Source organism: Malurus melanocephalus, unplaced genomic scaffold, assembly GCF_030028575.1.
Source record: "Malurus melanocephalus ecotype Western Australia unplaced genomic scaffold, MMel_1.1 scaffold_255, whole genome shotgun sequence".
Taxonomy (NCBI): domain Eukaryota; kingdom Metazoa; phylum Chordata; class Aves; order Passeriformes; family Maluridae; genus Malurus; species Malurus melanocephalus.
In genome coordinates, this window is record NW_026623487.1 from 582722 (window position 1) to 596343 (window position 13622).

The 13622-nt window shown below is 39.3% G+C and overlaps 1 protein-coding gene across 3 annotated transcripts in view; it reads right to left on the minus strand.

Annotated features, from left to right (window-relative positions):
* The window catches only part of NKD1 (NKD inhibitor of WNT signaling pathway 1), a 107286-nt gene that overhangs the window by 14567 nt on the left and 79097 nt on the right, over nucleotides 1-13622 (minus strand). For 2 of the 3 annotated variants that reach the window (XM_057375685.1, XM_057375687.1), the window contains 2 exons: nucleotides 6571-6677; nucleotides 3972-4067 (listed from right to left, as the gene is read on the minus strand). In XM_057375685.1, coding sequence (XP_057231668.1) covers nucleotides 3972-4067; nucleotides 6571-6677 — 203 coding nt within the window. The remainder of the gene's footprint in view (nucleotides 1-3971; nucleotides 4068-6570; nucleotides 6678-13622) is intronic. The other variant, XM_057375686.1, reaches the window with a different exon arrangement.

Here is a 13622-nt window from a genome sequence, read left to right on the forward strand (position 1 = left end):
GAGAGAGAATTCTTTGACTCTCCTTAAAACCAAAAGAGAAAGTCGTATTTTCCATTAATATTTCTATTTGACATTAAGTCACCATTTCTAGCAGTTGAAATGATGGCCACTGATACAGACAGGCASTGCCCTTCTATCCATTGGTTTAACTGTTCTTTCTATACCCTGAGTTAATACAAAGCTGACAAACACAGTGACAACCAAAAAACTTCAAGATAAGGGTCAYGCTGATAAATGGTTGCCCCAAAAAAGYCAATATCCTTCCCCAAGTCAATGASTTGGTGCTGAGCTCTGAATGCAGATGTAACCTCAAACCATTTTATTCATCAGAGGATAGGAGCAAAAAAACTAAAAAGGGAAARAACAAGACACAAAGGAAACATAAGAGAAAAAATTGGGTATTTAATGTAAGACACAAAGAACATTTTCAGCATTAAAAATGCATGAAGAGAAACATCAATATCAGTTCATTACCTTTCCCTTGGAAAAAGATAAATACAAATGTCTCATTTGTACTTTGTAGTCTGATTTCTACATACAGCAGGATGTTTTTATTGCAACATCAGCTCTGTTTGATCACATACATTTTTGAATCATTTTTATTTGGAAYGTGAAAGGAGCTTCACTTGCTATCTGCTCAAAAGCTGCTCTAGAAGAAATTCCTTTTCTTTTTTTTTTGTCCTGACAAGCAACTTTCTTGTGTGCTTATTCYTGTGCAGCCTCTCACCAAAGAAACTCAATTTTACAAGGAAGAACTGATTATATAAAAAAAAACAGTGTTTATGAAGTATAATTACATTCAGAGAGCTCAATATAAAACCTCATGGATCAAAACACATTAGTTCAATTATCTAAGTTTCAAGTCCGATTACAAATATTCGCATGAAGATAATTACAGCGCAGCTGTCAGCTCTGAAAAGGCCTGCTCTACATAATGAATTGTCCTCTTATGGCTTATGGAATGAAGGGAAACAGTATTAGCCAACTTTTGTAAAATACATATTAGAGCAGGAAAAGTTATCTCGCACTAAACCAGAAAGGACGGAAAACTGGTCATCTTTATGACAAAAAAGCACTAGTTTAATAACACACAGAAATGCTAATTTATAATTTGCCATCCCAATAATTATCCTTTCATAATGGGTGTATCTCTTCAAGAAGCATGACTAGATGTGAATTTCTAATTATGAGCACTACAGAATAAGTCATACAGACTCTAGGAAGAAATCAAAGCAGCATTAAGTTCCAAAGATGTTGTTAAAATCCAGAAGAAATTTCACTACAATGGAATTTGAATGCTTTTGCAATGATCTGTCACTCTGTAGAACCCAAGGGAAATTGTATCAACTAAATACACACCTTATTTACAATTTTTAAACACTTAAATGTAAAAAAAAAAAAAAACATTCAGTCCATTAAAAAAAAAAACCTTCTTCCCAGCTGTGTGTCTCTTACAAACCTCATTTAACACTGAAGATTTCCCTGAAAACTCTATGGACATGAGGTCCAAAGTTTTAAACACAATRATTTTGAATCAAATGAAATGGATGTGGGTGGGCAAGCACTTCCTTTCCAGTGTCACTTTTACAAAGTTGTGAAAAGCAAGAATAATAATACTGACTTCTTTTTGTAAAGCACCTCCAGGTCTACTGGTAAAAAACTAACAAAAAAATTCATTTCTCTGTTAAATTCAGCTATAAATCCAGGAGACATTAAAGGAAAATTTTCCAAGAAGGAGAAAAGGTCCATATTAAGCTTTTCTCACCAGAACACMAGACCTTTGTTAAGAAAAGCTGACTGGTTCTGAATGCATTTTCATCAGCTCACTAAAGGGCACTGGTACAGCTCAGCCTCCTCCTCAGACTGCCATTCTGTCCCTGATCCAKCAATGTACTTCACATACTTTTAACTGAAAACATGTCTCTTATTCATCTTAATTGAAACTATTCAAATGTTTAATGTTCCCCCTCRTTAAGTCATTTGCTGGAACAGGAGCAGAGTTGCTTAGCAAAGGACAGCATCAGGCACACTACGTTTACCCCCTCCCAGTGACCAATAGAACAAGAAATTCTGTCATATTAAGAGACTAAAAATCCTTCTTTGTGGTCAGGATTATCTATGAGCTGCTATTGTTGGTCATTTTTGCTCAAAAAAMCCCTCATAAATTGCACCTGGATTCAACAGAAGGTAACCAAGAAGATGGCTTGTACAAATGGCCCTGGAACAGTTTGCAAAAGAAGTGTGTGGCATAAATGGGAAGATCTGCAGTGGTGCACACCACTTGTTTCTATCTTTGGTCACACATAAAGAGCTGAAAATTATCAACCTATTTGGTCCCTTGGTTAAAAGAATTTTTTTTTTGGCAGAGGTTCAAGCCTGAATGTAGCAACCTCCAGGCCTCAGAGTAGTACAATGTTCAATCCCTGCACAGATTTGGTTTCAGTTAAGCTGTAGTCTGCTCTTGCAGCAGGGAGAGGTAGAATTTGGCTGTAACATATTCTCARAGTACAGTCAAATTAAGCTTTTTGGTGTACCACATAATCACAAATAATTATTATGTACATAGTTGAAAGCATATTCTTGTTATGTTCTGCACATGGAACTCCCACTGACATTAATAGGAATACCATGACTTACTGTAAAAGACACCCATGTGTGTAGGTTTGGGTTTTGTGTGTTTTTCCCCTATTTTGGAGAGTCATGATTATCTTTTAATGAAGACTTAGCCTTGGGTCGTGAAAGACCCGGATTCAATCTGCCACTCGGTTCTGGTGAGACTTCAAGCAAGTTATTTCATTTTTCTAGTCTCTTTTCCCCAAACATTAACAAATACAATACTGCTTCCTGACCTCACCCCTCCCTCCTGCCCTCCCYCTCTATCTCATCTTCCTATTTGAAACTCTGGACTTGGCCTGTAACTTTTCATCTKCTTGTCCTCATGCATGAGGGGCACAGATTTCACTTGACTATTCAAAGCACTGTCAGAGTAGAGACAACAAAAATAGCCTTGCAATGATGTTCAAATACTTATTAAAAACCCTGGACAACCACCACATTTGGCAATGTCAAAAGAAATTTGCTTCAGACTTACAAGGAACAAATTCTGCCCAGAGTTGGTATCTAAGGCCTCWACACTTTCAGCATTTGCCCTATTGCCTTCAAACAGTTTTTAGCAATTGTCACAGGCACCAGCATTAGATCTAAGAGAGAAAAAGYCTTTGATTTTGAGTTGATTATCTAAAGGCATGGGAGCCAGTAAACACACATCACARAAATCAATGACAGCACACAGCAGTAAATCTCAAGACATTTTTCTAGAAGAAGTATTATTCAATTTGGGCAGAAATATTTCTCATAAAGGACTACATCCTAATCTGTAYATCCTCTTATTTGGCTTCTCATTTGCATAGCAAATATGACTTGAAGACATCCTGATAATAAAAAATACACACAGGTATGCTTTGACAGCCATTCTTTATGGTCCTCCAGAGAACAGCATTAGTTATTTATACTTGGAGGGAAAAGGCAGAGATCAGCCCAATATTCATGAAAACAATAGAACAGTATAGTTAGAACTATTGGAAAGAATGTCAGCAAGCAACCTTGCTATTTAGTTAGCTTAACTCTGAAAAGCAGGAGAGAAGCCAGAACAATATACATTTGCAGGGGTTTATTTTGACAATGTGTTTAGCTGGTCAGTTGTTTCAGACATTTTTCTTCCTCAAAKGCCAACACTATTTCTCAAAGGCTAATCTCAGGTATTAAACAACAACCAGCTTAAAAAACGGTACAGTACATCTGAAAACAGTCAGCTACTGGTGGGATTGTTACTAGGAGGGATGGGTCCACGGAAACTGCTGTTTAAGTTGGCAGGACACCCCTACTTCAGAGCAGAAAAAATGTTCCTGTTATAAAAACTCTTCTCTTGTTAGCAAACGCCGCACATGAAGGGGCAGCTGTACTTTGCTTACCTCACGTGTGACTCTTCCGTTGTTATCAAAGTCATACAGTGTGAAGGTCCATTCTTGCCTGTTATCTTCCTCTACAGACACATCACATTGCAATTCCTAAGAAACATGCAAAGAGCAGCTGATTACCTAAAGCAAAAGGCCTGTTTGCAGTGGACACTCTCTGCACAAGGAGGCTGCTTGCTTTCTTCCTTCCTCCCTCCYTTGTGGGAGGAAGATTTTGGGAATTGTCCCGGAGAGGCCCCTGTACACCACAACGAAGGGATCCCATCACAATCACATAACACTCCTAACTCTCTGGGCTAGGCTTCAGGGAATTCACAACGTGTTTTCTACTACACTGTGGAAAACAGAAAAAGGTACAAGAAAACTGTTCCCCTGCAGCTCTTGGAACATTGCAGGATTGGTTCTGCACTAAAAAATGAGAAGAACAAGTGTGCTCCACTCAGGGAGAGGAAGGCAACAGAAGCACTCGCAGAACGAGGGGCACACCAGGGGCCAGGAGTGAGGGTCAGTGCAGCATGGCCACAATGCCCAGCACACAAACCTGCCTTCCACACACATATCTGACAGGCAAAGGCTGTAGAGTTACTGCAGTACAACACCGTGCCACTGGAGCTCCTGAAATGGAGCCTGCCTTGGCAAGAACGACCCGGGAGCAGCGCCTGCTCCCTGTTTTAACTGTGCTTCTGTAAGTGAGAGTGTGATCTGTGAAAAGCATGAAAGAATCAATTTGTTAAAGGGGAAAAAAATCCCCAAACTACAGTCGAGAACAAAGGATGCACTTTGACTGACTCCAGTCACCTGGGTGCAAATCATTTGCTGTCTCTCGAGGTCTGTGCAATCAGAATTATCCCGAGCCACAAAAAGGCAAAACAGAGAAGTTACAGTGCAATTAAAATGAAAGTCACTGTATGCAAGTAAAATAAAYAGCTCCAAATAGCTTCAGCGTGATAGACCTCAAAATACCTGGTTGATCTTYTGACTTGAAACCAATTCCCTACAGCAGTTATGGGTACCCGTCCCCTGCCGAGTTCAAAGGCAGTCTCCTCTCAGTTGTAACAAGCCCGGCTGAGAGCTGCCAAGTGCCCCACACTCCACTGTGGAAACACAGTTTCGTATTACATAAACATTCCCGGCACCTTTAAAAGCCAAATCACTTTCACCTCAGATTTAGACCTCTCTTGTCGCAACACTTGCGTTTCTGATTCTTTTATACCTTTGAAGCATTTACCAGTCTCTTAGCTCCCAGCTTACATTGCTGGAAAACTTTCATTTCCAGAACAAGGGAAAAAAATATCAATACTTGGTTTCTTGCCACATATTAATACTTCCCTRTCCCACACTGCCTAACATAACATCTTTATGTGAGGATGTGCTCTGCTTAGTTAAGAGCCATGGAAACCTTCCCTGCATTAGTCACGGTGCCTAGAACCAAGTGCTAACCTTTATGGCATGCCAAGAACTACTTGGGAACAAATGCAGACTTTGCTGGTGCAGTGCAGTTCCAGCTTCTCTGGYACCAACCATGTTGACAGGTGTCCTCCAACGTTCAAATGTCAAGGCACTGTTAATTGCAATTTATCATGCCTTTCCTGTCTGCAAATGTCTGCTACTCGAGGTAGAATATAAAATGTGCCTAGAAAAAGAGTTATCACTGTGCAGGGGGAMAAGGAGGGAGAGGGGGAAAGCAACACCTGAACTACCCATGAGAAACCTACCTGCCCTTAAACAGCCTTAAAACAGYAAAAAATCAATTGTACCAGACTGAGAAGGGAAAGAACACTTGAGCCATGCTGCAAGGTGGCTGCACGGTCTTTTAAACAGCAAYTGAAGAAACACAAAGCTCATTACTGTGAGAGACTGACAGCACCGAAAGGCAGAAGTTTGCCATATCTGCTGGAGTGCAGAGAGGAGTAGTTGTGCTGTTTCTTGCTGGTACCAGAATATCTTCCACCTCACCAAGACAGACAACCCACTAGCTGGATAACTGCATGTTTCCATACTCATATTTCTGAAAACTCTCCCTAGAGAAACAAAATCTGCCAACTATACACAATGTCGGGCAGTTATATGCTGTTTGTAAGTCAATAATGAAATAACCCATGGGACTCATCACCCTCCTTTTCCTCCTGCCACAYGATCAGATGGATTTCCCGTGTAGCAGGTCAGGGTTATTTCACTTTGGTGACCTGGGCACAGAAGACCAATTATTGCAGAAGCTTTCTCAAGCATCTTTTATGTCAGGCAGACTTAACCAAGAGCATTAGTCCGTGAAAGTCAGTCTGAAGATTTGATAATGTGGAAAGTGTCATAACAGATAAAGGATTATACTGAAACCTTCTTCTTACTATAAATTTCAGATCCTACAGAGGAATAATCATGACTTGATTTCCTCCAAACCTAGAAATAAATGTCACTAATCACTTCATAAGGAGCACCAGTACAAAGGCACTGATTTGTGCCAGTTCTGCTGCTTCCCGTACCCATTACAAACATTGGGAGCAATAAACATGCATCAAATGACACTATTTGGTCCACAGGTTATTTTTCTTCCATAATTATGTCAGTACAGTGAAACTTTAAAATACAAAGGACTTACTTCAAATTTCAGTTGCTTCTTGCAACTTGTGCGTGTGTCACTTTCTTTTTCTGCTTTCTTTTCATCTCCACTGCAAACTCCATCTGTCTTCTCTGGAGGCAAAGCCACTGTGAAAAGCATATTTAAGAAAAAATGCTTATAAGGAAATGTCAAAGCAGTCTCGTATTTGCAAATCTGTCTTTATATTTAGGGTGAAATTGATATCAGCAAACTTGTATGAGAGGATCATTATACTTGATTTGCTTTTGTGTTCACTACACATCTGGGATAATTTCAGCAGACAATCTACCAACAGCTTTTGGTACACAGCCTCTCCTACAAACATCACTAGAGTCACAGGAAGTTCAAACATGGTATTATGAGAATATAAAATAGCAGTACTGTTACTGCAAATAAGTTGAATAATTTGTGAAATATTGAAAGTTTCTGACATTTTGCAAGAACCCATCACATTCACCAGCAGTGAGTGAAGTAATGAAGCTGAAACAAAGTCCTCATTCTGCTCCAGTTTCACTCTTCAAACACACACAAAGCTTAGTACCTTCCAAGAAGGTAACACAACCTGCCAAAAAGGTTAAGCAGAATTTTTTCAATGCATGAAAAAGCATATTTCACTCAAGCTTCAAGTTAAAACATCAGGCACTTATATAAATCAATAAGACTCATAAGAGCATCAACATTAATATCTATCCCAACTTATCATAACATATATCARACATATAACAGAAAGATATATGCTTCTCATGTGGATTAAAAACAATGCCTAGAACTTAATAGTTGCTCCTTTGGCTCCTGCAGGGGCATTTAGCCTTGCACATGATGAAACTCTATATCTGAAGAAAACCAATTCGATATTCATTAGCATTATAAAAACATACACAGACTTTTCAACCCTACTCTCAGACTTTTCAGATGATTTTTTATACATCCACACACCTCTGACAACAATGTTATGCCCGTACTCCCTTACATACAGCAGCAATCCTTCCAATACTCCCAAACCCAGCAACATTGCAAGAACATGGGTCCTAAAGTCAGCATTTTCTTCTCTTGCACTGCACTATTTGCTTAAAGCCTTTATCCTAACGCTAAGTAGGAACAGTTTCTTGGGGGTGCCTTTGTAAGCAGCATCTCATTAAGYGCCAGCTCAATCAAGTCAGATTCCTTACAAAAAAGGTGGCATGGTGCCCTCCAGTTCAGGGTGACCCATTTCAAACTGGGTTTACTGGCTCTCCTGGAGTTCCACACTGTTGAGCTGCCTCCCAAGCATTCTCCCAGGAAAGCAAGTCACTAACATGCTAGAAATTAAGATACTCTATTAGCCATTTCCCAGGACTTTCTTTCATGTTTAAAATATAAAAAAAATCACTTAAAAAAAACCAGCCAACCAGCAACAATAAATACACACCCCAAAAATCCCCACAACTCCCATTACCATAGCTTTATTCTCTCAGAAATTCCAGAATTTTTCTGCCATAACATTCACATTGCCACATTGCAATAGGTATCACATTTTCTAGTCTCGTTTATTTGTTTAAATTTAACATTATTGTGTTATTTTTGTTTGTTTTCAAAACTGTAGTATGCTATGCAAGATGGATACACAGTAAAGAAAGGGGAACAATGTAGAAATCCTGATCTTTGGAATTTCCCGACTTTCATACTTACTGCTGGTTTTGATGTTATACTAATACCAGCTTCCCAACACACACATGTAATTTGCATTACATGAATGCAATGTGTTTACTATACACATACTGAGATGCTGATACACTTTGATTTCTASTCCAAGTGTCATGTCAGGATTCCTTACACCAAACACAAACCAAGTAGGGAGGTCAGACAAAAGAAAGACCAAGCTGCTTCACAGCTTCTTCCCTAATTCTTTTAATGTGGCGTTATTGGATGAGCAGGGACTGTTTCCTAGGAGGTTTTTGCATAGTGGTTATCATTGGTAAGACAGCTATTAAAAGAAATATTATTTCTAATACATAACTTTGAAGTGTATCTGACCAAGTGCCATTTGCTTTGTACTCACTTTGCCCATAAATACYACTCCACATTGCTGGAAGGTCAAAAAGGCACAAAAAGACCCACATACAACAAATGACAACATTTGTTTGTCTACTTCAGCCCAGAGCTTTGTTGTTTCATTCTAAAACCAACAAGAAATGGAAAGGTGACCTGGGCCTTCCTAACCAGGACAATTACACTGATAGTGGTTCTGCAGAGCCACACCCCTAGATTTTCAGTGCCTCATTTGTACCAGTGATTGGTTCTTCACAAACACAGTTATAACCTGGAGAGAAATATGTGTAATAGAGGCTTTTGCAGCCCCTCACAATCTTGTTCTAGGGAATGGGAAACAAATGAAAGCTGGGCTGCTATRACCCCTAGCTTTGCTGGGACAGTGAACAACCATTTGGAAAAAAAAAAAATCACTTCAGTTACCACACAATCTTTTAAAAGTTTAAAAGTATAATAATGGCCAAAAGGCTTCTACAGTGATCTTTTATCTGTTGAGGGCCAGCATCCCAAACGRCACTGGCATGGCAGGCTGCACCAGGCACAGAACGTGAGGCAGATCCTGCACAAGGCGACTATTCCCCACACAGCACTCTTTGTTGGGTTTTCTGCCCAAACAAAGTCTYTTACAGAGCATTCCCTCCCTTCCACCACACGCTCCTGCACGGTGCTGACAGCCACTGCATGTCCCAGAGTTGCCCAGCCCAGCAGGTGCTTCAGGGAGGAGCAGCACAGAGTCACCCTCTGCTTTCAGGAGCAGCCCTTCCCTGCACCTTCAATAACCTTTCTGGATCTACAGTTCATGTGTCCAGATAGGAAGCTTTCACTTTAATGTATAATTTATGTAACAGAGGAAAAAATGTGCACTGACAAATTAGTCTTCTCAAAAAACAAGGGTTCAGCTATTGCAGAAGGAGGGGATACATCTTGAAGTACACTCCTTGGGAGAGTTTAAATACTGTATGCCAGAAATTATCCTCTTTGAGCTTTGCTGACCTTTGATCYGAAGAACTTATTGGCCTTGCTGCTCCAGGGAATTACCCTTTGAAATCAGTTACTCATTTTGGAACTCAGATGAAATGGGGAAATCTGGTGATCTCATCCTGATGTCAAGTTTCATTCAGCAAAGAAAAAATGAAATCCAACTGAGGAAACTTTTAGGGGGASTATGGAGAWATTAARGTAGTATTTACAAGTGATCAAATARTATGTCTGTGCATATATCCCCATGTGCCTTACCCAAAYCCAATGAACATTTAAAAATACATTCTGTTTTGTCTGAGAAGAGAAGGAGAAGTGTTTGGCATCTTGCTGCTATACTTAGTTTYGACTATTGACATGTGCTCAGTTTCATGAGGGATACAAACACATGCAGAGCCTACTTATAAATAAAATGAGAATGTCTGCTTGGGACAGTTAAAACTGGCAGCCTGTAAACAGAGATCCACCAGTGAGCCGCATGCCAAGGCTCAGATATATTCACAATGTGAACTTCCTTTCAGCCCTGCCAATGATATTAAACTAGACCAGACAAGATAGCTATCTCAAAGGAGTGTGGAGAATTAATAGACTTGTGTTTCCAAAGTCTAGGCCATCAGAAATAGGTCTGCAAACAATGCATCATCTGTGCAAAAATACTTACTTACCTCCCAGGTCAGATAACAAGTCCTGACAAAAAGAACATGCTACACAGACAAATACACAAAGAAACATACCCTTGTTGTGGGAATCCAAAACTGGAGGGGAAAAAAAGTATATGTATTGCTTCTCATGGGAATAACCATATGCTCTCAAAAACAATGTTCCCTAACAGAATGTTTCATGAATTGAAATATTACATATGTTTTCTTTATTGTATTCTTTTCTTGTTCATTATTAATGGTCTTGTATTCACTTCTATAACCTTAAGACACTATAAAAATGCGTCTGGACAATATTTGAAATTGGAAAGACAATAAAGGAAAAATATTAACTTGGAAAAATTGTGAAATACCATTCTTTCAYGAAAAACAAACTGACTGGCTTAAGTGTACTAGCAGATGTTTCTCTCTACAATTGTTAATTACTACCACCCAATAGCTCGTAATTGAAGTGGGGGAGGAAAAGAGTGAGAGAATGAACACCAGTTTAAAGATATTAAGACTCTTCCCAGAAGAATTACGTCTTCTTTTTCAGGGTTTTTTTTTTTTTAAATTCTCAAGGAAAGTGGGTAATAGGAATCACCAAAATATCACAGAAACGAGGCAAACTGATTGCTGTGCTCTGTGTATTAAATAAGCATAGAATACTAAGTTTCAGGCAAAAACCCCATTTTTTCTCTTGCCTCCATCCTGCATCTGACAACAAGGGAGCAAAAAGAAAACACCAAAATAGAGCTGCACTCAGATGGAAAAGTGACTGTTTAAATTTGCACCCTCAGTCAGGTGGTATGTCATTCCCCATTTCTCAAAGGCTCATTCCAGCAAAGGACCAGGCTCTTTGTCAAATGATCTGCCTTCYCAAAGTAAGGGCAGTTTCACTCTGMTTTTCAACTGCACTTCCAGTTTTAGTCAGATGGATTAACAGGATCTTGAGGACAGAATCAAYGGGTGCAACTCTGATGAATGTCCAAGGCTAGGATTCCAACTCCAAATTTGCCCAGCAGTTAAGAGAACTCAGGCTAAACAGACAAACAAACGACTTCAGAACCTCTTGGGAAGGACAGCCATTCCTAAAGGGGTGTGATTGYGACATCACCTGAAYTCMAAAKGCAAAACTATYGAGGACCCTATGCAATTCCACAGTSGTGAACTATGGCTGGACAWWACCAGTGATGYCTTAACCCCATCTCGATGTCAGGGTCATCACTGAGAGAAACCAGAGTCAARGTAAAATTGGAGAATTGACAAAAATACCACCTATGAAAGTCAGCACCCGCCATACATGAAACCAAACCTTTGAAGTGAAATATCATTAGCCTTCCTCTCATTTTGGATAYACTGGATTCCACAGCAATTCTTTTAAACAATTACCAGAAACAAAGGGACAGAATTATCTCTACATGGGGAAAAGAACAAACCACACACTAGAACTTGAGACYTGTGGGGGCGTAGGATAAAAAGAAAATTTAAAAATTACATGTGAAGACATGGATCATAAGCACTTCTAYAACAGGTCAAATTGAATTTCAGCAGTAATATTTGACTGGTGGAATTGAGTGACAGAGCTGGCCAAGCTCAGCAGTGAAATTCCTATGGACAGCAACAGGGCAAGGGCTTTTCTTCCAATTTACAGATCCAGCGGATGCAGCACAACTTAGAGACTATGAGAACCAAAGGGACAGAAGGAGTATTAATTTCAATATTTTATCTGAAGTCTCTGATGTCTGAGTTATCTGGTTCTGCCAACATTTTTTTCATTGYAAATCAGGTTTGACAAACATAACTGACATCCTTTACTGACTGTGCAACAAGCAGAGCAATATCAACCATGTTTGAAAGTCTAAATTGAGGAGAAGCCCTTTAATTARCAATTACATTCACATTCAGATTTCACTTTTAAGTTCTCCTGGAGGCCATGGATTAAGAAACATCACCCCCATTAAGCACATTTTGTTTTATTCCACTGATTTGATTGAAATTTATCTCTGATGGAGATAACTTGGCTTGAACAAAGGCCCTCTTCTCCAGTAGCGAATGAACGCTGGGAGAATGGGATCAGGGAAACATTCCTGTTCCACAGCCACCAGAACAAGCACAGAAAAACAGGCTCATCCTGGGCCAGTGCCAAAAGCCTGTGTTTAGCTTTCCCTGTGTGAAAGCTGAAGCTGATGAATTAGACACATCCTTCAAAACAACAAAGATCAAGCTGCCTTCTCCAAAACTTATTGCAGGGAAATTAATTGTCCATTTTAAGTCCAGAGGGACAAGTCAAAACCAATTTAGAGGAACCTGTACTAGTAGCACCTCCTAAAAATCTGGGGTGGGTATTCAAACCTGAAAACATGGGGATAAGTCATGTTCTTCTATTTTGTGGTTTCTTGTTGATGGTCAGAACACAAAATAAAGGTTCAATTGCACCCACAGGAGAAAATAAAAGTCACAATGTCACAAGATCTGCTGCCAGCACCTGACCAGGAGGAGACAGAGCAGAGGGGGAGTGACTCAGACCTTGGGKCAGCTTGATATGAAAGAAAAAAARAAAMYAAACAAAATAAAACAAACCAGAACAACAAAAATAGACAACCAAAATATGKTTTCGATATTCAGGCATGGTTCTGACAAGACACCACTAGGACTCTGAGGAATAGCTAAACTGAAATTCTTAAAAAATTCAGAAAATGGTTTCTCTCCTGACTAAAATTTAATCAAGCATACAGGTCTGTGCAATACCACCTCCCTTAAGAGTTCAATTCCTTTTGCCAATCCCAAAAAGTAGACATTTTTAAGTAGAAATATTTCCAAGCCTTGATGCAGAATCACACATTTTTATCAATGTCTGGCTTTTTTTGCTTTGGAGATTTTGGTGGTTTTTTTTTTTTTTTTTTGGTATTACATTGGGGACAGTGGGGTGGATTTTTTTGCTATTTCCTTACAAAAAAGTTTTGTACTAAAGATGAAGATACAAAGGACAATATGGTCTCTCTCTGCTAGCTAGGGTGTAACTCATGCATGCGTAAACACTAAGCCTAGATTTCTCACACTCTCGTGAGTTTGCTAAAGGGAGGCAGTTTGCTGAATTTTGCCAGATTATGATTCCCTTTTGCAATTAGTTCCCCAACTGGCTGTATTTCATCAACAGAAACTGCCAGATTAAATGCCTTACTTGACCATCTTCACCCAATACACTTTGATGTTCAGTTCTCAAGCTTCAAAATACCTTTTGGATGGAGATCAGACAGCACTAAACAGAATTACTAATTAATTAAGCAAAGTTAAATTTTAAACACTGTTTGTTGTGTTAGCCAAAAGCCTGAACAGAACAGTCTTTTTTTTCTTCCTCATTGGAGATCAAAGAAGATCATTTCTCATTCCCCACCCCTATCTTAG